We start from the raw sequence: 19309 nt of genomic DNA on the forward strand, positions 1-19309 counted from the left end.
TATTCATGGTTGTGTTTTGGGAATAGTCCATACTTATTGTCTACAATAAACTGCTAAGGTTTTAAAAAGAACGATAGGAAAAACTGGAACTGAAGGTTTACTGAATTAGTTTACAGCAATGTGTGTTTCAGTAGGACACTTTTGAAATTGCTTGCATTAGGAGTTTTTCATTTGAGTGGTAATGAGAGTGAAATTTTTTGTAGAGAGACCTTTTTAACCTGAAACTGACAATTTAACTTATCTAGAAAGAAAAGAATGGTGTCAGATAGTATGGGTTCTTAGTTTGCAGTATATGGTGCTTTAAATATGTGTTGTTAACAACACCATTTCCAATTCACTAGAGACTTGTGGGTAAGTCTGCTGTCCTCTTCATTCTGGGAACTATTTGCAAGTAGAGGCTTTTCCTGCTTCTGCATAGGTTTCTTGTCCAAGTTCGTTATGCTTGTTGAACTATGAGAAAAATAATCCCAACACTGAATAGCCTCTAACAAAACAGAACCTTACAGGGGATTTTCACTGTCTCCTGAAAATCAAGGTGGCAGTATTTCAAGTACTAGAATGGAAGTAGCAGTCTATTTTTTACGACCTTCCTTTCAACCTCTGCATTTCGATGAGATTTGAGTAAGGGTGTGGTTGCTATAAAAGTACACTTTACAGGTAAATCTGCAATCTGTCATGGGTTTGCTTGGGAGGGAAAAGGAAGGACAGGGACTTCAACTGAATAATTCTTGGCAGTTTCTGTACACTCACAAACATATTTTAACACAATTAGTGAAAGTCTTTTTTTTTTTCTTCAGTAACTGTGTTGCTATGGACTGGGATAAGGATGGAGATACTCTAGCAATAATCACAGACAAATCTAGTGCCATATTTCTGTGGGATGCAAACACAAACAAAACAAGCCAAGTAGACAGTGGCATGAGGTAAGAAAGGTTTTTTTTAAAGTGTCTATTTGAAGACTTGGACCACTGTGGCTTCTTGTTGTGGAGGATATATTGCAAAGATCATCTTTTCATTGGAGTCCTCATAGCACATATAATGTTTAACTAATATGCTACAGTTTGTTGCTAAATTCTTTTTGGTATGATTTGCTAGTTTTGAAGTGTTTGTTGTGGGTGGGGGTTTTGGGGTTGGTAGGGTTTTTTTTTCTTTTTTAATTATCTACAGTGCCAAAGTCCCCAGAGAGCTTCTCTTCAATGTTTCCACTTTGTGGTAGAAACAAGGATGGGTGAATTTTTTGTGCATCTGCACCAGCTACACTTTCTCCAAAATATTTCACACAAGTAAAAGGGGGCTTAAAAGTAAGGGAAGTGATTTTAGTGGTGCTAGGATTTTTTCCCCTTAGATTTATAAGGGGACTAAAGTGCTATTCACAAAGCAGATTGGTTTAGGACCTAAGGCGATCCTACTCTAAGGTTCAAATCCCTACCTTTCTGAATTTGGCCACAGTCTTAAAACTGTCCTGAGGCCTACATAACAATCAAGCACAGGGTTAATAAATAAGCTTGGTTTAACAATTAAACTTTTAGTTTCTTTGAATCTATTCCAATAAACTGTTGCACTCTACATAAACATTCTGTCTGTAGGAAAGAGAGTGGAAACAAATCTGTCCCATGTTTGTTAGGGCACTCACCTGAGCAGAGAAACAGCTAATTTTGGATACTGCTGCTATTTTATTTACTTGAGTTGAGACAAACACTCCTTCTGATTTAACCCTTCATTTCCTTCCATAAATTTCCTTTGTGTATGTTTTTGGGAGGGTTTTTTTTGGGGGGTGGGGTGGGGGGGGTGTTTGTTTGCTTTAAGTAGTCAAAGATACCAAGATTGGAGTGTTTTATCCATTAAATCAAAAAAATTCAGTTCAGCTAGAAAAATTAGGGGCTGGGGGTTTTGCTGGTTTCTATGAGGGTGTCTTTTTTCCAGATTTAGGTTGAAAACTCCATGTCTGAAATATGGAATATTCCATATTTCCATTAACATGTACACTTGTGCTTTGTAAAATTCATTTGGAATATTGGATATTTGATTATGAGATAATTCCATATGTTACAGCCTGGTATCCTACATGTGTACGTTGAAACTGAACTTAAACTGTACTGAAACAAAAAAATAACTTCTATATAAGTTATTCCATTCCTGAAAAATTAAAAGAATTGCCAGTTTGCACAAAATACACAGTGACTTAACCTATATGTGATTTAATGAAGTTATGTTATGAAGATTGTTTGTCGGCAGAATAATTCACGTGTTAGATAACAGTTTCAAAGCAAGCAAATGATTGTACATACAAATGAGAAATTGAAAGTGATTACTTCTTCCTACTGTCTAATTAATTATATGTAGCATTATATAGGCATCTTGTTTAGGTATTTGTGGATTACTCAGTTATTTCTTAGTCATTACATTTTTGTCATTATTTATTAGTTACTACATATTATCAACAATATGTCTTTTTAGCACAGATGTTATAATGATTATTGTTTATAATCTTCTTTTCTGGTGGAATACACCAACTTTGGCATTAAATTTTGGTTTTTTTTGTAAAATTTTCCCAGGTAGGCGTTTGGGTTTTTTTGATAGGTCAGTTTTAAACTATAGCTATTTATATAGTCAAAACAATTTATGAGGATGTATATACACCTTATATGGCGTGAAGGAATATACCATGTTGTACCTCCTTTTCATGTGTGAACAAATATTTTGGGGGGAAGACTAACTTGCCAGTATGCAAGCAAAAAAGAGCATAGAAAGTACTTACCAGAATGGAGTACGCGGTTATTGCAGTTCCTTCATGATCTTTCTCTCTAATATCTGAGGTAAATTGCTTACTGGAGGCAGTCTTCGCTAGAACAGTATATATCAATTTAAGTGCCTAATCCTTCTTTTGTCACAGTGTTATTGCTTAAGCACTAAGAATAAGCACTAAGACATATAAACGGTGTGATAAACAGGCTTTTCTGGTATCCTTCTCTTTTTGCAATTAGAAAAGCACAAACAAAACCCCTCACGTGCAAACCAAATATATATTGGAGGTCATTTCATGTGTCAATTAATATCTGAAATTTGTTTCAAATTGCTATGGCATGCTTACAGTAAAATTTAAAAAGACGGGAGAGGCATTTGATGGAAATAACTGCACTAATTAGAAAATTCGATTAATTTTTTTTTGCTTAAGAGGCTTTTTTTTAAAAAATGTGTTGTTTAGTATTTATCTGTGTACCCTTAAATATACACCAAAATAGGCCTTGCTGTATCTGAAACGTCAAGTTAAAATGGCTCTTTCTAACTTTCTCATTACATTGACTAGAACAGACCTATTCACTTGGAGTTGGCTGAATTCGTAGGATTATTGAAGTGCAAAAAAACAATGCAGAAAGTGACTGGAAAATCTTGCGTACCTTTGTGGTATCTTTGACTGGTTTTTAAAGCTGCGTATTTGGCCAAATTACCCATGATTCCATCAAAGACTGTTGATATTTGCAGACATATTTCCATTTGTACAAGTCTTATTATATTACCTCATACAACTTTTTATTACTTTCGCTATTTCGTGCACACTTAAATAATTCTGATACTTGTTGTAGGAACATTTGCTTAATTTAAAAATTCTGCTTGGTCTGTGTGATTTCATAGAACTTCAAAACAACTATGCAAAATGTTTTTATATGAAGCACATGAAAGGAATCCCTACTATATGAAGTAAAATTTTTCTTTATTTTAGGGATGCAATGTCTTTCTTATTATGGTCTCGAGTCGGAACTTTACTTGCTGTTGGAACAACAAAGGGAAACTTACTTATATATAACCGTCAAACTTCTCGCAAGATTCCTGTTCTTGGTATGCACTCGTTTGAAACTAAGCTTGCACATGTGAAAGTGGAATTTTGCTAATATACTTCGATTCCTTTTTACTTCTGTATATGAACATGCAAGTCAAAAATGTGCTCATACTCAGCTTGCACCTTCTGTTTTGTGGTACTTACCAGAGTATTTTTATAGTATAGTAAGTTAAAAATATATATACACATACCTGATACTGCCTTATGGGAAACTTGTGTTATCTTTCTTGCAAGGGATTTGTGTGGTTGTTCTTGTTACTAAGGTACTTTTTCTTACCTGCTTAGGATACCTCTGGGCAGAAGGGTTAAGGATGTAGCACAGTTCCCAGAAATTTGATGTAAAGAAATGGAAGAACAGGGTCTGTGCAAGTTTCTGTAAGGTCAAAAGACTTCCATCTGGGAGTAGAAGATTTAAAAAAAAAAAAAAAATTACTCTTGAATTTGTAATTGCTCTGATAATAAGATTCTGACAATCTGTGTTTGAGTGGCCAAATAGAGCCTATTTCCATCCCAGATTTTTTTTGTGGTTGTGTTCATTTGTGTTGTATAAGTTTCTTTCTTTTTCAGGTAAGCACACTAAGCGGATTACTTGTGGTTGTTGGAGTACTGAAAACCTTCTGGCTCTAGGCGGTGAAGACAAAATGATTACTATAAGCAATCAGGAAGGGGATACTATAAGACAGGTAGTATTTATAACCCCCATTTGATTTTAAGGCATACGTTAAATACTCCTGGTTCCCGAGAAAGCCAGGACCTATAGGAGCTTATGCCTTCTCAATCCCACTGCTTTCAAGGACAAGGAGCCTTTGGGAAACCTCACGTAGGATGAGGGCATATCTAAACATCTGAGCTTCTGTATTATGCAACGTGATTTATGATATTAGAGTCTCTGCAATTCTGCTGTGGTCCTGCCTAAACATGCTTCTCTCATCCTTGATCCTGATCTGTATCTGTTACAAGAGGATCCTATAAGTGCACTCTTAGGTTGACTTCCCCAGTAGCAGCACAGGACAGCTCTCACATGACTGTTTATAAGGTCTTTAAGAAGTACTTTTAGTGTCGTTTTGCTTTAGATCGGTTAAACAAAGATCTTGCCTCTGATGTGCAAGGATTACTCCTAGGCTGGACCTCCATTGCATGGTTGAGAGGCGGATTCCAGTGCTTCCTCCAAGTACACTCAGATTCTCTAATCAGACATTCTGTTTGTTTGCATACATCACAGTCCTTCTGAGCAATGACAGTTGCTGCATAATATGCAAATGAATATAATTCACTTTTTAAACTTTAATGAACAGAGTTTCACTCAAGATTTTCAAAGAACAAATCTTTCATAGTTCATTTCATATGCTTCCATCTTTATGTGTGAAGATCAAAATTGGAGAAGAATGCCCTAATAAATTCATTAGGGTATGTCTGTGCTTTAAACTAGCTGGCTTAGATAGCAGAAGCAGTGTAGCTCAGACAGCAGAGACCTAAGCAAGGCTTGCTTAGGAGGTTTTGTAACCTCATATTGTCTACAAAAGCAACTAGATTGCTATCTCTACCTAAACCAGATCAGGTATGTCCATATTAAAATACATGGTAAGTATTTAACTTGTATGCCTTATTCTTGGTCTTCCTTCTTTGAATTTGCAGTGGAGTGACCTTGTTTGTACTGTTCAGTTAGTACTGTCTGTATAATATCATCTTGCAAGTCTTCTTCCTCATCTGGATCTTTTCCTTCTCTATTTGGATTTGTATTTCTAACTGTTTTCTAGATTTTTTTTCAGTATGTTCCATGATAACATGTCATTATGATCCAAACTGAAGTCATGTTTTCTCCAACTTTTTCTTAGTTTTGATACTAAATGCAATAACAAGTCTGTCTATCTATCTATCTATTCTTAACGCTAAAATTTACAGGGCAGGAATAATGCAATTTTTTATCATCAGTACTTGCTACGTTAACTGTTGATTTCTCAATCTGAACTTCTTTCTTGCAGACCTCAGTGAGCTCAGATCCCAGTGATATGCAGTTCTCAGTTATGAAGACTGATGAAAGAGTATCAACCAGGGAAAGCACAGTAAGAAGTCAATACAAAATACTGTAAAAAGTGTTAATCTGATGTTTCAGGGTTTCTGCTGGCAAGCAGTATGGGCCAGGAAGCAATTTGTTCCTCCCTGACTTAAGATTTGGCGTTGAAGACTTTTTTTTTTTCTTTTCCAAAACTTTCCTTTAAAGTAAACCCTTTGTTCATTAAGGATGTATTCATGAAAAGTGCAGTGGTTAGCAATATGACAGATAACAGAGCAGTTTTGCAGTGGTAGTTAACATAATAGATTGAGATGTGTGCAGGGACTTAAAGAAATACATACAATATAAATATAGAACAGTACATGCAATGTCCAGATGGAAATGGAGCAGGATTGTCAAAATTGCAGAGATGCTACCTCTGAGGGCAGATTTCCAGCTGTCAGTTTTAGGAACAGGTTTTCATCTTACGCAAACCTCAGCATCAATGAGACTAAAAGCCCTGGTGTGAGTCTTCTGCTGTGAGCATTATCCTGTCTCTGTCTAAATGGCTGCAGTTTCATTGTCTTCATTGTCTTTCTTGAATGAATCAAAGTCCATCATGTCGGTCAATGGTGAAGTACAGAAAAATGGGGTAATGATAACTATTAGCAGAGCATATTATTAAATGATCAGCAATGAAATACCAAGACAAGACATAGAAAATCCATGGATAGAAAGGTGGTACTGTGTTAGAATTTGTCCAGATCTATACCCTTATACAACATAATTAAATTCTCACAGTCAGCTTTAATCTATGGAGTATAGGTGTCAAGAAAGAATTTTTACTCATGTTGACATTGACAAGGTCCTGTAGGAGTTTTTTGCCTCTCTGCATGGAGTGAAATGTTTTCTGCTTCCTAGGGAAATTTAATTAACAGATACTTTGCAAATGCAGGAACTGAGGACTTCAGCCTTGATTTCTTCTGCTGCTTCCTGGGGTATGCGATAGCCTAGGCTTTGCAGGTTTTTTATTACAGCTGTCAAGTTTGCTGTAAAATGTTAGGGAACATTCTGTAATTCTGTAGTTCTTGGTGTTTGTGCTTGGTTGTTCAGTCAGCAGCTCTAAACAACATGACATTTATTCTCTAAGTGTCTGTTGTTGTGGGGAGGCTTGTCTTGATAACAATCACTGCCAGGCTGTTAGTTATGACCTCAGAAAAAAAACAACCTGCAAGTTGGATCAAAATAACTAGTACTAGAGTTAACATCTCGCCCTGCAACATAAAATAATTCCTGTAATTTCTTAGAAGAGTTTAAGAAATAGTAATTCTTAAATACTTCATCATTAAGCTGCAATGGAATTACAAGCAAACTTTTAAAAGGCAGAAAACATACTTTTTATATTTGGGGTAACTTTAGGAATTATAGGTCAGAATTTGAGTTTGTAATTCTGGATTAGGTCAACATATTCCTTTTTTCCTCAGTTTGAAAATACCAGCTTTGTATTTCATGCTTCCAGCCCCTATTTTAGGAATAAACCATTGTCTCCTTTTTAGACAAGGAGAGCTGGAACAGTGGGTAACGTAAAGTAAACTTATAAATAGCCCTTCAAAGTATCTTTGTCAAAAAATAAGGTGAAACAAGTTGCTTTTCCTTGCTTTTTCTCAAATAAGTGTTTTACTCTTGCCCAACAATAACGCTTTAGTAACAAAAATAATCTTTAAAAAAACCCGTAAAGTTCAACCTGTCTTCCGCTATGAAGTCCAACATCTCTATGGGATTCATCAAATAAAATGCACTCACCTAGACTGATATCAAACTGTAAATATTGCATGTTTAATACACACTGAACAGGCTATTTCTTTTGGAATTGTCTTTATATCTTTGAAATCTCAGCAAGTTACTTGAGATAGTAGTGTTGTGATAGTCTTCCCTTCAACCTCCCAGTTAAAAATTCTGTGGATCAAAAAACACATTGTAGTTCAAGTGAGAGTAGTCCAACGGGATAACTCCATGTGACCTGCTGCCTTTTCCTCTGAGGAAATGAAGCTGACTTAATGCTTCTGTAGGGAGAAGTCTTGAATTTGAGATGTGTGTTCTGCTGGGCTTGCATTTAGATCTGTGAACCGCTGGCTCCTGAAAATCTCTTTCATTGTTGACGAAGATTCAGAATTCAGGTCCATGGGATTCTTAAGGATTATTGAAAGTCCTAAATCTCATCTTATAGTGAAGATGTAGGGCCTTATTTTAAAGTGATGCCATTCTTATCAAGTTAATTTTTCTTTTCCTTCATTGGCAGGTAAGTGTAGTGGTCGGCAAGAAGACTCTCTTTCTTTTTAATTTGAATGATCCTGATAACCCAATTGATCTGAAATTTCAGCAGCCTTATGGCAGTATTGTAACCTACAGATGGTGAGCTTAACTTTCTTAATTAAGCATTCTAGTATTAACGAGCTGAAGATTTTCCCAGTAGTTCTGATAAATGCTGGAAATGATACCGTATATCCCTTGCTTACACTGTATTTTTGTTGGATGTATTATAGCCTTTTTAATAACTCTGTTCCAAACACAAAGTCTACATTTTATAATTGTTTTACTTGACAATTCAATGGTTATAAAAGCAGTATTTTCAAATATAATCGCTGTTGGTATGCTCAGCTTTAGAACTGTCCTGACAGTAGATTAAACTGAGAGTTTTATAGGTTGTTTGCTGTTTGGATGAGTAACTGATGAAAGAGCTAGGGGTGGAGTTGTATCCTTCAGTTAGTTTATCGGTATACAAAGTTGTGCAAAGTTCTTGTAGCCTTCCTGCTATGTAATCCAATTGGTCATGTTCCTTTGAAGAAATCCCAAGCTAGAAGTTTCAACTCTGTACCCAAAAAGCAGCTGTACTGTTTCTGTATCTTTGAATCATGACACCATGTCTTTTAATGCCTGTTCAGTTAACGTGGAATTGACATTTATCCCTTTACACTACAACCGTGTAAGAAAACCTGTAGCTATATGCTTCTTAACGGCCACATGTCTGACAAGGCATACCTGTGCTGTTTGCCTTGCAATGATTTTTTTGCAGCTAAGCTGATGAGGTATTGTTTGAATTCATCCTTACACGCTGTAACTATTTCTGCCTTAACCTCATTATTTCTACTTGACACTATGAAAAATAAACAGACTATCTATTCACAAATACAGATTGTAGCTTTGGTACTTCCACTGCGTTTGCAGTAGTATGCCTTAAGGGCACAGTGACTAGCATTATTATTTTTAGCATAACTTTGATGGGACCAAGTCAGCTGGAACCTTGAAATGGAAGTTTCCATCTCCTGACATGCTTATTCCAATGAAGATACCTTTCTCCTGGCATCACTGCCATGTATGCAGCTTGCTGAAAGTAAAGTGGCATTATAGAATGTAGAAAGAGAATAAAGACGACTTATGAGTGAACTCTGGGCACAAACATGGTTTTGTCCTTCAAGAATCTTTGGTTGTTCTTCCCTTAATCTGTTTTATACTATATTGTTCTACATTATATATATAAATTCCCATAATTTGATTATTTTTCCTATTAATGGGAGGCATTGACAGTTACCCCAGTAGCCTGAAAGAAAATGCATTTTGCATATTGCATAAATAGATGTCTTAATTGTTGGTTTTTTTGTAACAGGTATGGTGATGGCTACATTATGATTGGTTTCTCACGAGGGTGTTTTGTAGTCATTTCTACACACATTCGTGAGATAGGTCAAGAAATCTTTCAAGCTCATAATCATAAGGATAATCTAAGCAGCATTGCTATATCACAGTCATTAAACAAAGCTGCATCATGTGGAGACAATTGGTAAGTGGTAGTTTTATACATAAAGAATGGAATTCATCTCGCATCTAACTGTAGTTGTTAGGCATCAAAGCTAGGCTCCCTAAGGCTTCAAGACTCCCTAAGAAGTCAGCGCAGAGAAGGTGAGGTGAATTGCTCTGTGGAACTGCCTCTCTGCCTGAAGTTAGGAGAAGCTAAGTTAACTTTATTGTAATTAATTGTAAACAAAAAAAAATTTAATTAAACTTTAGTATAGATTAGTCCTTTTGATTTTTCTTTTTCTACTATGTCACTTGGCTACAAAAATGTCCACATTTCTTTACTATGATTTATTGATTGGACAAACGTCTGCTTAGCAATGGGAGAACAATTCATTTAAAGCTGTACTGAGTATGCTGATATCCTGATATCCTCCTCCCTGGTGTTTGGTCCTACCTGCAATCTAGACAGAAGTATGAATGTGTAAGCATTTAAAGAAAAAAAATAGTTAGAGGCTGGAGTTTTTCCAAAGTATGTTGTGCATATGATAGAATATCTTCTTTAGCTCCTCGTCTGCTACTCCCTGATTCTGTGATATCTGAATTCTTCAGCAAAAAAGGAACTGAGTGATGGTAGGAGTCAGACCGTTCTGTCTGTTCACAGTTCTGTGTATGACCTTAACAGAATGCTGATTTATGACACTTGCACTTCAAGAGTGGTATAACTATGAGCAAAACATGGTGCAGCTTCAAGCACTTCAGCTATGGTACAATAAGTATTATTTCTTTAAGGGATTCTTTAAGCATATATTGAGTAACATGACAGCATAAGTAAACTCTCACTCTGTCCCTTTTTCTGTGAAGCAGGATTGAAAGCTAGTTTTTTGCATCTGTGTTTCAAGCAGTGTTTGTCCATCAGGAGTGTGTTTTTAACCTAATGTGTATTGTAACAGGTCAAAAGGGAGTAATAGTGTGTGTTTCCCACTCCTGAGTTCTTTCAAATTGGATTTGTGCCTTTTCCTCAAATTTTAGTTCTCTGAGCAAATCTTTTTGTACAGTGATAGTGATACACTATTTAGAGTGATGAATAACAATGCGTGTGTGTTGCTCTTTAGGAAACGGAAGGCATTTTGCATTTGCGCTCTATTTTTTGCTCCATTAGGCTGTCTTGATTGGGTTGGGTTTCTTCCAGTTTATAATGACTGAGAGTTATATTAGTGAGAATGACTGTTGATTTTTGTTTTAGCATTAAAATCCATGATCTGTCAGACCTGAGAGAAATGTATGCCATAATAAACTTGGATGATGAAAACAAAGGTATGTTAGCAGTCTCCATGTGGATAGAAATTTTTACAAATTAAGTAAACCAGAATTTTGATGGTGACTCTGTTTACGTAAGTGAAAGTACTGTTGTTGGAAAAACTGTGTAAATATTACATTTATCATAAATTCCTTCTTTGCCAACTTATATTTATTAGGTGACCCATAAAAAAATGGGAACATATTTTATCTGTTCAAAGTATAGAGAAGTACAGGTCTCAGAATATTTGATCAGTTAGTGTTTTGGTTTTTTGAATCTGTAATACAGTATATTCAGATTACTAAAATAATATACTTAACTAGTTTCTGCTTCTTTCCATGTTTTTTTTGGTGGTTTTTTTTGTGCTTTTCAGCATCTCTTGTATTGACATGATACTTAATCTGTTCTCATCCTGATATACAGGATTTGTGCCTGTGGCTTCCAGAACATTGTTACAAGACTATGTTCTTGGGTAATGAGTTACCACCATTATCTCCTCTTGTAGTGTTTGTAAATAATTCAGTTACTGTCAAGTCTTCACTCTTAGGAAAATGCTAAATTAGTAAATTATGGGTTTGGTTTGAGTGATTCCAGTTAATCTTGGAATTATATTAATCGGTTATGTTTGAGTACATTAGTACATATATTCCTAGGTATGAATTCCTACTGTTTTCACATTTTAAAGCAAAATAATTGTTTCTTGGTTTCAGTAGTTAAAGAAAGGAGAATTTTTTTTTTTTTTTTTTTTTGCAAAAACTTGTGAATGTTTTAGGTGTAGATCAGCTGGCTTGGACAGATGACGGACAGTTGTTGGCAGTATCTACACGAAGAGGATCCCTCCATGTTTTCTTGACAAAGCTTCCAATCCTTGGAGATGCTTGCAGTACACGGATTGCATACCTCACTTCTCTTCTTGAAGTTACTATAGCCAATCATGTGGAAAGAGTATGATATCCTCTTCCTTTTAAACGTCATTTAGATATAAGTAAAATAAGTATTGATAGTGGATGAAAATTGTTTTATTTTGTTTTGTTTTCTTACAGGAGCTACCAGTTACTGTCTCTGTTGAAGTAGAGCCCAGTTTTGTTGCAATTGGTGTTTATCATTTGGCTGTAGGAATGAACAATCGGGCTTGGTTTTATGCACTTGGAGAGAATAGTAAGCATAAATTTAATTCTCTTAAAATTACTGCATCATTGTGTCTTATTTTATGAATTCGGTATTTTGTTTAGCAGTTCTGGACATTCCACAATAACAACTCGAATTGCCATATGGTCCTGTTAGGACTGGTTAATGATCTTCACAAACTGAAGCTGTTATGACAAGGCATTGTAAATAATAGAAATAAAACTTCAGGATCAAGGTCTTGGTAATGAAATGTAGAATGTTTCTTTTTTGGTTTTTTTTAGATCATGTTGTTAACCAATGAAGGACTTTTAGGCTTTTGAGACATTATTTGACCATGTCTTTAAATACGAAGTTTAGCAAAGTACCTAAGGACTATATAATCAGAGGATTTAAATTCTCAGTTTGGCAGATGTTCATGTTGTTTGCATGGGGTAGGGTAAAATTGGTTATGCTATGTCCAAATTATAGACAGTGGATTTAAAGCTTTCATGTCTCTCTAAGTATCACTTTTCTGACTAATAATAAATTAATCAAAACTGTAAGAATGCTAGTCAGACTTGCATAGGAAAAGAGTTTTTCTTGTACTTTCTAACCAGTTCTCTGACTGCTAAGAAGAAAGTCTCTTCACATGTGACTTGTATGTGACTCTGCTTAGTTGTGAGTTTTTCACGCTGGTTATTCAGCTGCAAATTTAGATGATCATAAGAGAAGACCTATACAAAATCAAAATATTTTTGCCTTTTCTTTTCTGTTTGAATTCTTCAGATGTAAAAAAGCTTAAAGATGTGGAGTACCTGGGAACAGTAACAAGTATGCACCTTAATTCCGATTATGCTGCTGCTCTCTTTGAGGGTAAAGTCCAGTTGCATATGGTAAGAGCTCTGGCAATTTGGAGTGCTGAACTAATGAGTTGATCCAAGCTGAACAAGTTAATGTAATTTTAAAAATGAGAGAAAATGGAGCAATCTTCAGTTAATAGAGATAAAAATTTAAAATTCTTCAGAATTTTTTTGCTGGCTAATTAAAATATAAAACTGAGTTCCTGTAGACTTTAGAAATACAACCTAGTCTAGAACAAGTGAAGAAAAAATGTTTTCTTGTGAAATATTTAACAAGTTTTATTTTAAAGGTCTCTGTGGGAATGTGACAGAAGCAGACGCTGGGTTTTTAAGGGATGCACTTGCAAATTTTGTTTTCATCTCATTTCCTTACAGTTTGGTACAGGCAAAACTATGATACCTCATTATTAACAGTGGAATTTTTCAGTTCATTCTATTCTTTATATTTAGATAGAAAGTGAAGGTTTGGATGGTCAGGAAGAACGAGAAACTCGACTCTTCCCAGCAGATGATGATAAATACCGAATTTTGTGCCATGCTTTAACTAGTGACTTCCTCATATATGGTACAGATGTGAGTATTACTTCTGTTTTTAAAGATCTTTTTAGATGGAATGTATTTGTATCTGAATTATTTGGATTATTACTCATACTTTTAGCAAAAAAATTGTGCTTCTGAGAAGTTTACAGTGTATTATTTTCTATGCAAGAACTTTATGCAGGTACAGTTAAAATTGCATCCAACTTCCTTTACTGTTGCATTTATATGAGATGCATTGGCAGGAAGGTTAAGTTTTGCTTTTACTAGTGTTTGTTGCAAAACACTGATTTTAATAGCAGAATTTAATTCTGTTGCATTAGTGAGAGGATTGGCAATCAAACTGTCTTCCAGACATAAGAAAAAACATAGCGCTTGACTTGCAAATTTGTTGATTTAGGTGGTGATGTGATAGATGTGGACAAAAAGGTACTGAGGTAAACAAGTAAGATAGCATAAATGGAAGTCTTGACTTACTATTGAAGCCTTTGCCCGAAGAGAATTTTTTTTAGGTGTTTCAACAAAGATAGGAACTAGGAGGGCACTGAAGAAGGCTGTGAACATGCTTATGGATTTTTCCGGAGAGTTTCCAAAGAAACTACCTTTGCTTTTAGTATTTTCTGGCACTGGGAATACAGGGCATATTTGTCATTGTAGTATTGTGCTCTTTATGACACAGACTGATGTATTGACCTTCCAGAGAAAAGGCAGAATCACCATCTCTGGTGTTATCACTGGTTTAATAACTTGAGTGGTTTTGCAGCAGTTGAGGGCTTTCCCACCTCCTCAGTACCTAAACTGGTACTAATAAATTTGAAGTTGCAACTGATCAATTTGATGTGTGCAAATTTTACAATTGACTTCAAAAGCTGCCTTTTACTTTCTTTGTGTGACACTGTGTTCTTCTTTGTGTGACACTGATTGAAACATAGTGTTAATCACAAGTCCGCTTGATTGCTTTTCTCTGAATTAGGTACATCTGTTCTTAAGAATGTATAGTTCTTCCTTGGGGGCAAATTTTTCAGCTTTGTTTGAAGGTTAAGCTTCTCTCAGCAGTGAGGCAGGCATTTCCCCTCTTTAGAGAACTGCACAGTAAATACAGCTTGTCTTCACAAAGCAGAGTGAGATAAACAACAAAAACAACAGAAAACCCCTCTAACCTCCAACTCCTTTCCCCACTCCGCAAAAAGCCTCAGGTTTTCCTATCCTGCCCAAAACCAGCTGTGAATGAAGAAGGAAGCCAAAAAAACACCTGGAAGTATTTTTCTTTAAACACTCTTCATGCTCAGCACTCTAAGATGGGAGAAACTACAACCAAGTTAATTATCTACTTGCCACTTACTGATGTCATTATTAGCTTTTTATGTTATTTCTCATTAGATTGGAGTTATTCATTATTTCTACATTGAAGACTGGCAATACGTGAATGAATATCGGCATCCTGTCAGTGTGAGAAAAATTTTTCCAGATCCCAATGGAACCAGATTGGCTTTCATAGATGACAAAAGTGATGGCTTTGTCTATTGTCCAGTAAGTTAGTGTGGGATACCCATACAATTATATTTACAAGCAGGCTTTTCAACTATATAGTGCTTTTAATAGAGAATGAAGAAGCTTTTGTCACTCCAACATGTATGCTGGTGGAAGAAATTGCCAAGGAGGCTTGAAGATAACTTAATGGTAATGTAAGGAAATAAAATCTGTCATTTTAGATCAGGACAATTTCATTTTACTAAATTACTGATCAGTAATTTTCAGAAATGTGTGTGTTTGTGTATTCAAATACAGATATTTTAGGCTGTTAACAAGCACTGTGAGTTTCACTGCCCGTTCCCATACCTTTTTTCTAGGAAAAGTAAATAACATTCATATAATGTGCATTTTCTCCATTTACTTCCCTTCTGAATTAAACTATTGTGTTATTCAGAGTCACTGCTTACAGGAAAACTTTTTCTTAATACAATTTTCATATTTCTGCACTATTTATATTCTTTTTTTATTTTTAATCATAACCAGGATGAATATTTAGTTTGTCTCCTTAGTCACTTGCTAGTGATTTTACTTTTGCATTATTTGTAGGTAAATGATAGATTATATGAGATTCCAAACTTCTCACCAACTATTAAAGGAATCCTGTGGGAAAACTGGCCAATGGATAAAGGTGTTTTTGTTGCTTTTGATGATGATAAAGTGTACACTTATGTTTTTCATAAGGATGCCATTCAAGGTACTGTAAATGCTTTTAAAAACTTATTCACTATTTTAGTTAATAAAGTAAAACATGTTCTGAGTCTTCATTTGTCTTAAATATTTTCATAACTGCATATAAAATAAATAGTAGTACAGAAGTTTTGAAGTGCAGCTGATGAATAGAAAACTAGTTGCTTTGTAGGTTTCTCTGTAAAGCTCCAACAAGGCATTTTGGTGTTCACTCCCTAAGCTTCTTGCTATTACAATCTTTCATCTGAAATTTGTACGTTGTGCTTCAATTGTATTTTGAAATGTTCATGAGAAAATCTTAGGATCAGGGTGACAAAACTTGTATTCACTTACACTGTTAACCAAAATTGTAGTCATAGCAATTTCTGTATTTGTGACAGAGAAACCTTAAGAAATTTACTTACAAACATTTGGAAAATGACCTTACTAGTTTAGAAGATTTAAGTTATATATATTTACCTTTCTGAAAAATATGCACTGTAGTAGATGGTGACTACCAGAATTAGAGACCTTGATTTAATGCCCTGCAAATCTACATTATTTCAGCTGTGACTGCTTGCTACACTTCTTACCATGTAGAAATTTTTTAAATTATGTCTTCTTTTCTTCCTGATCTTTGAATTTAGGATCAAAGATTATTTTGGCAGGTGGCACGGAAGTCCCCTTTTCCCATAAACCTTTGTTGTTGTATAATGGAGAATTAACTTGTCAGACTCAGAGTGGGAAAACAAACAATATCTATCTAAGCACTCACAGTTTCCTTGGCAATTTGAAAGACCTTGGACCTAATGAGCTGACACAAATGCTTACTCAGACTTTAATGTTGAAAAGGTACATCTGTGTTTTAATTATGTTGTGTAAATTGTTTTCTTCTGTGCTTATAGCTCAATACAGCATATCCTGGTGATTTAAAAATGTCATGCTGAATATTGATAAATTAGATTGATCCATGAGTCCATGTAGCTGTCTATGCAGACCAAGCAAAATAAGTGACCCAGTGGTGCTTTATTTGTTTTTCCACTGTCAAGTAAAAGCTAAAGTTATTTTTTTCAAGACTGATTCGGGGTTCTATGACAGTGGCTCTTCCAAAACTGGCTGAAGGTGCTTCTTGCATGCTCCCCTCCCACTGTAATGAAGGAATGCAAAATCAGTTTAAGGGAAAGAATGCCAAACTAGGGAAAGCAGGTGGTTTCGTGAAAAAGTGTGATAGAAGCGGGAGAAACAGAACTGTAAATTATGCATTTGTATTTCTCCTTTCTTCCTGACATATCTCTTTCTCCATGGCTTAGAAGTAAATGCTTTTTATGTTTTCCCTACTGTAGTATTAGGGGAAAAAAGTGTTGAGAGGGAATTTTAGGTACGAATAATACTAGTTTTAAATGTGTTTTACCTTCTATAGGTTTTCTGACGCATGGGAGGTGTGCAGACTTCTGAATGACCAGTCTGGTTGGAATGAGCTGGCCAAAGCTTGCTTACATCATATGGAGGTGGATTTTGCAATACGTGTTTATCGGACATTTGGTAATGCTGGGATGGTGATGTCACTAGAGCAAATAAAGGTAAAATGTAAAGTCCCTTTTAAATAGGAAATACAGTGACTCAATTCTTCTTTAAGAATTGCTGAATTCTTTTTTTTGTGGGGATTTTTTTTTTTAAAAAAAAATAGAAGGTGAATTATTTTCAAAGGAGTTAATAGTTATAGAGGAGAAAGTGTCCAAACTACATAACTCTTGCTTGGTTTTCTCTTGAAGTGATTGCAGTCTCTACTGGAATGCACAACATTCCTTTCTGCATTTGCTTGAGAGCAGCAGAATATATTCATGTCTCAGGCATTTGGAGGCTCTTTTTTCCTGTGTTATTTGTGAGAAAATGTTTAAGGCTGCATTATTATTTAAAAAAAAAAAAACAGATTGCAATTATACATCTAAAAGTGTGCATGAAATAGTACCTTAGAAATATACTTCTGCAAGTTGCTGATTTTAGACAGCGTTAGCTGTAGTGGCTTTGAGTTACAATAAGAAAGTGAGGGCTTTTTCTGGTTTGTAGAATCCGATACACATGGTTGTAAAATGTAAGGATATTTTGTTTTACTGTGCTTACTAGATTATGTTACTTATAACAATATATTTTTTTCTTTTGGACTACTTTTGCACCTATTACGTCTTTTTACAGGGAATAGAAGACCATAACCTTTTAGCAGGACATCTTGCCATGTTTACTAGTGATTTTAATCTGGCTCAGGATTTATATCTGGCATCCTCCTGTCCTATTGCTGCACTTGAGGTATTAATTTAAGATGTGTAAATTTTTTTCTGCTGTTTTCATCTCCACCTGACTGTTGGAATATTTTACCTTCTGATAATTCTGTCCTTTTATGGTTTTGTTCTCACCATTGTGTGACTGACAGACATTCTTTCAGGATGAATGTCTCTCAAATTGTCTGAATCTTTCTAGAATACTAGCTCTATATTTGTATTTAGAATAATATAAAGTTCATATTAGAATTCAGAATTTGATACTTGCATCAGAAAATGTTACTGTTCTTTGTTAATAGATGCGAAAAGACTTGCAACACTGGGACAGTGCACTTCAGCTGGCTAAACGTTTGGCCCCAGACCAAATCCCTTTCATATCAAAGGAATATGCAATGCAGCTGGAATTCACGTAAGTTCTCCTGTAAACTTGCAATATAAGAATATTAAACCAATACTTATGCTCACTGGAAGAATTGAGATTAGAATAGATAGAATTGGGATACTTCAGCTGACTACATTGCTGAGAGAGGATTCTGTGAGGTCTTGCAGCTATAGTATGAGGAAGAGTAAGGAATACTTCACGCTAGAGACATATGTTAGCAAATAATAGTTACTTTTGATTAATTTCAGTATATCTGCATTGTTTGCAACTGGTAGATCCACTATATAATAATATAATCTACTAAATAAATCCTTTGTTGCAGGCAAGTGCTTGGAAAATAGAGAAAGTTCACACCATTTAACACTTCTTAAATGGACGAAAGCCTTGCCTTTTGCCTGTCTTTTCTTAAATATCCAGTAGCCTTCATTTTCTTACACACTTTACGTAGAGGAGTGTCAAATTTCAAGGCTGAGAGTCCCTGAAAGAGAGAAGCTATTAACCATTTGCCATGATTTTGAAGTCTATTTTATAGCTAATTCTTCCCAGATGAAACCCTGTCTGTTTAAAGGGTTTCTCCTCCAAGAGGAACAACTCTTATCTATTAATAGAGTTTTTAGACAACTCCTTCCCCCTGGCAGTGCCTCTGGCAGTGAGAGAGGACACTTGTTGGTCACAGAAAGGAAGGAATGGAGGCAATTGAAGCAATGCAACCGTCTGTAACTTGAGTTCTGAAGGTACTTAAGGAAAAAAAATTGCCTTCGTTTTTATGTTGCAAAAATTCTAAATAATTTTAGAAGGTTAGTTTCATTTATCTTCCAGAAAAATGTGGAAGTAGAGATGAGATTATTGAGGTGTATTGTGCAGATACACCTTTGCCTGTCTTTCAAGGGAGGCTTATTGGTCTCAGTATAACGGAATTGAGAGATGGACTGCCTCTGGCTGATAGCTTGATAAAGCGCATGGGAAGTGCCATGGCATACTGTGTAACTGTCTGTCTTTTGCATACTTCACATCCTTGTATGGAG

The 19309-nt window shown here is 35.4% G+C and overlaps 1 protein-coding gene across 10 annotated transcripts in view; it reads left to right on the plus strand.

The window, feature by feature from the left end:
* WDR19 (WD repeat domain 19) overlaps nucleotides 1–19309 on the plus strand; it is a 49233-nt gene that overhangs the window by 4539 nt on the left and 25385 nt on the right. For 6 of the 10 annotated variants that reach the window (XR_012673480.1, XR_012673479.1, XM_075148931.1 and 3 more), the window contains 17 exons: nucleotides 798–923; nucleotides 3722–3837; nucleotides 4406–4521; nucleotides 5821–5901; nucleotides 8131–8243; nucleotides 9496–9669; nucleotides 10870–10940; nucleotides 11696–11868; nucleotides 11967–12081; nucleotides 12817–12923; nucleotides 13341–13463; nucleotides 14808–14957; nucleotides 15507–15654; nucleotides 16274–16478; nucleotides 17047–17206; nucleotides 17820–17930; nucleotides 18202–18311. Coding sequence is in view for 8 of the 10 variants with exons in the window: in XM_075148931.1 (XP_075005032.1) it covers nucleotides 798–923; nucleotides 3722–3837; nucleotides 4406–4521; nucleotides 5821–5901; nucleotides 8131–8243; nucleotides 9496–9669; nucleotides 10870–10940; nucleotides 11696–11868; nucleotides 11967–12081; nucleotides 12817–12923; nucleotides 13341–13463; nucleotides 14808–14957; nucleotides 15507–15654; nucleotides 16274–16478; nucleotides 17047–17206; nucleotides 17820–17930; nucleotides 18202–18311 (2199 nt within the window). In the remaining 2 variants the exon portion in view is untranslated. Of the gene's footprint in view, nucleotides 1–797; nucleotides 924–3721; nucleotides 3838–4405; nucleotides 4522–5820; nucleotides 5902–8130; nucleotides 8244–9495; nucleotides 9670–10869; nucleotides 10941–11695; nucleotides 11869–11966; nucleotides 12082–12816; nucleotides 12924–13340; nucleotides 13464–14807; nucleotides 14958–15506; nucleotides 15655–16273; nucleotides 16479–17046; nucleotides 17207–17819; nucleotides 17931–18201; nucleotides 18312–19309 lie in introns of those variants that run through there. The other 4 variants (XM_075148932.1, XM_075148936.1, XM_075148939.1 and 1 more) reach the window with 4 other exon arrangements.

Source organism: Calonectris borealis, chromosome 4 (genome assembly GCF_964195595.1).
Source record: "Calonectris borealis chromosome 4, bCalBor7.hap1.2, whole genome shotgun sequence".
NCBI lineage: Eukaryota > Metazoa > Chordata > Aves > Procellariiformes > Procellariidae > Calonectris > Calonectris borealis.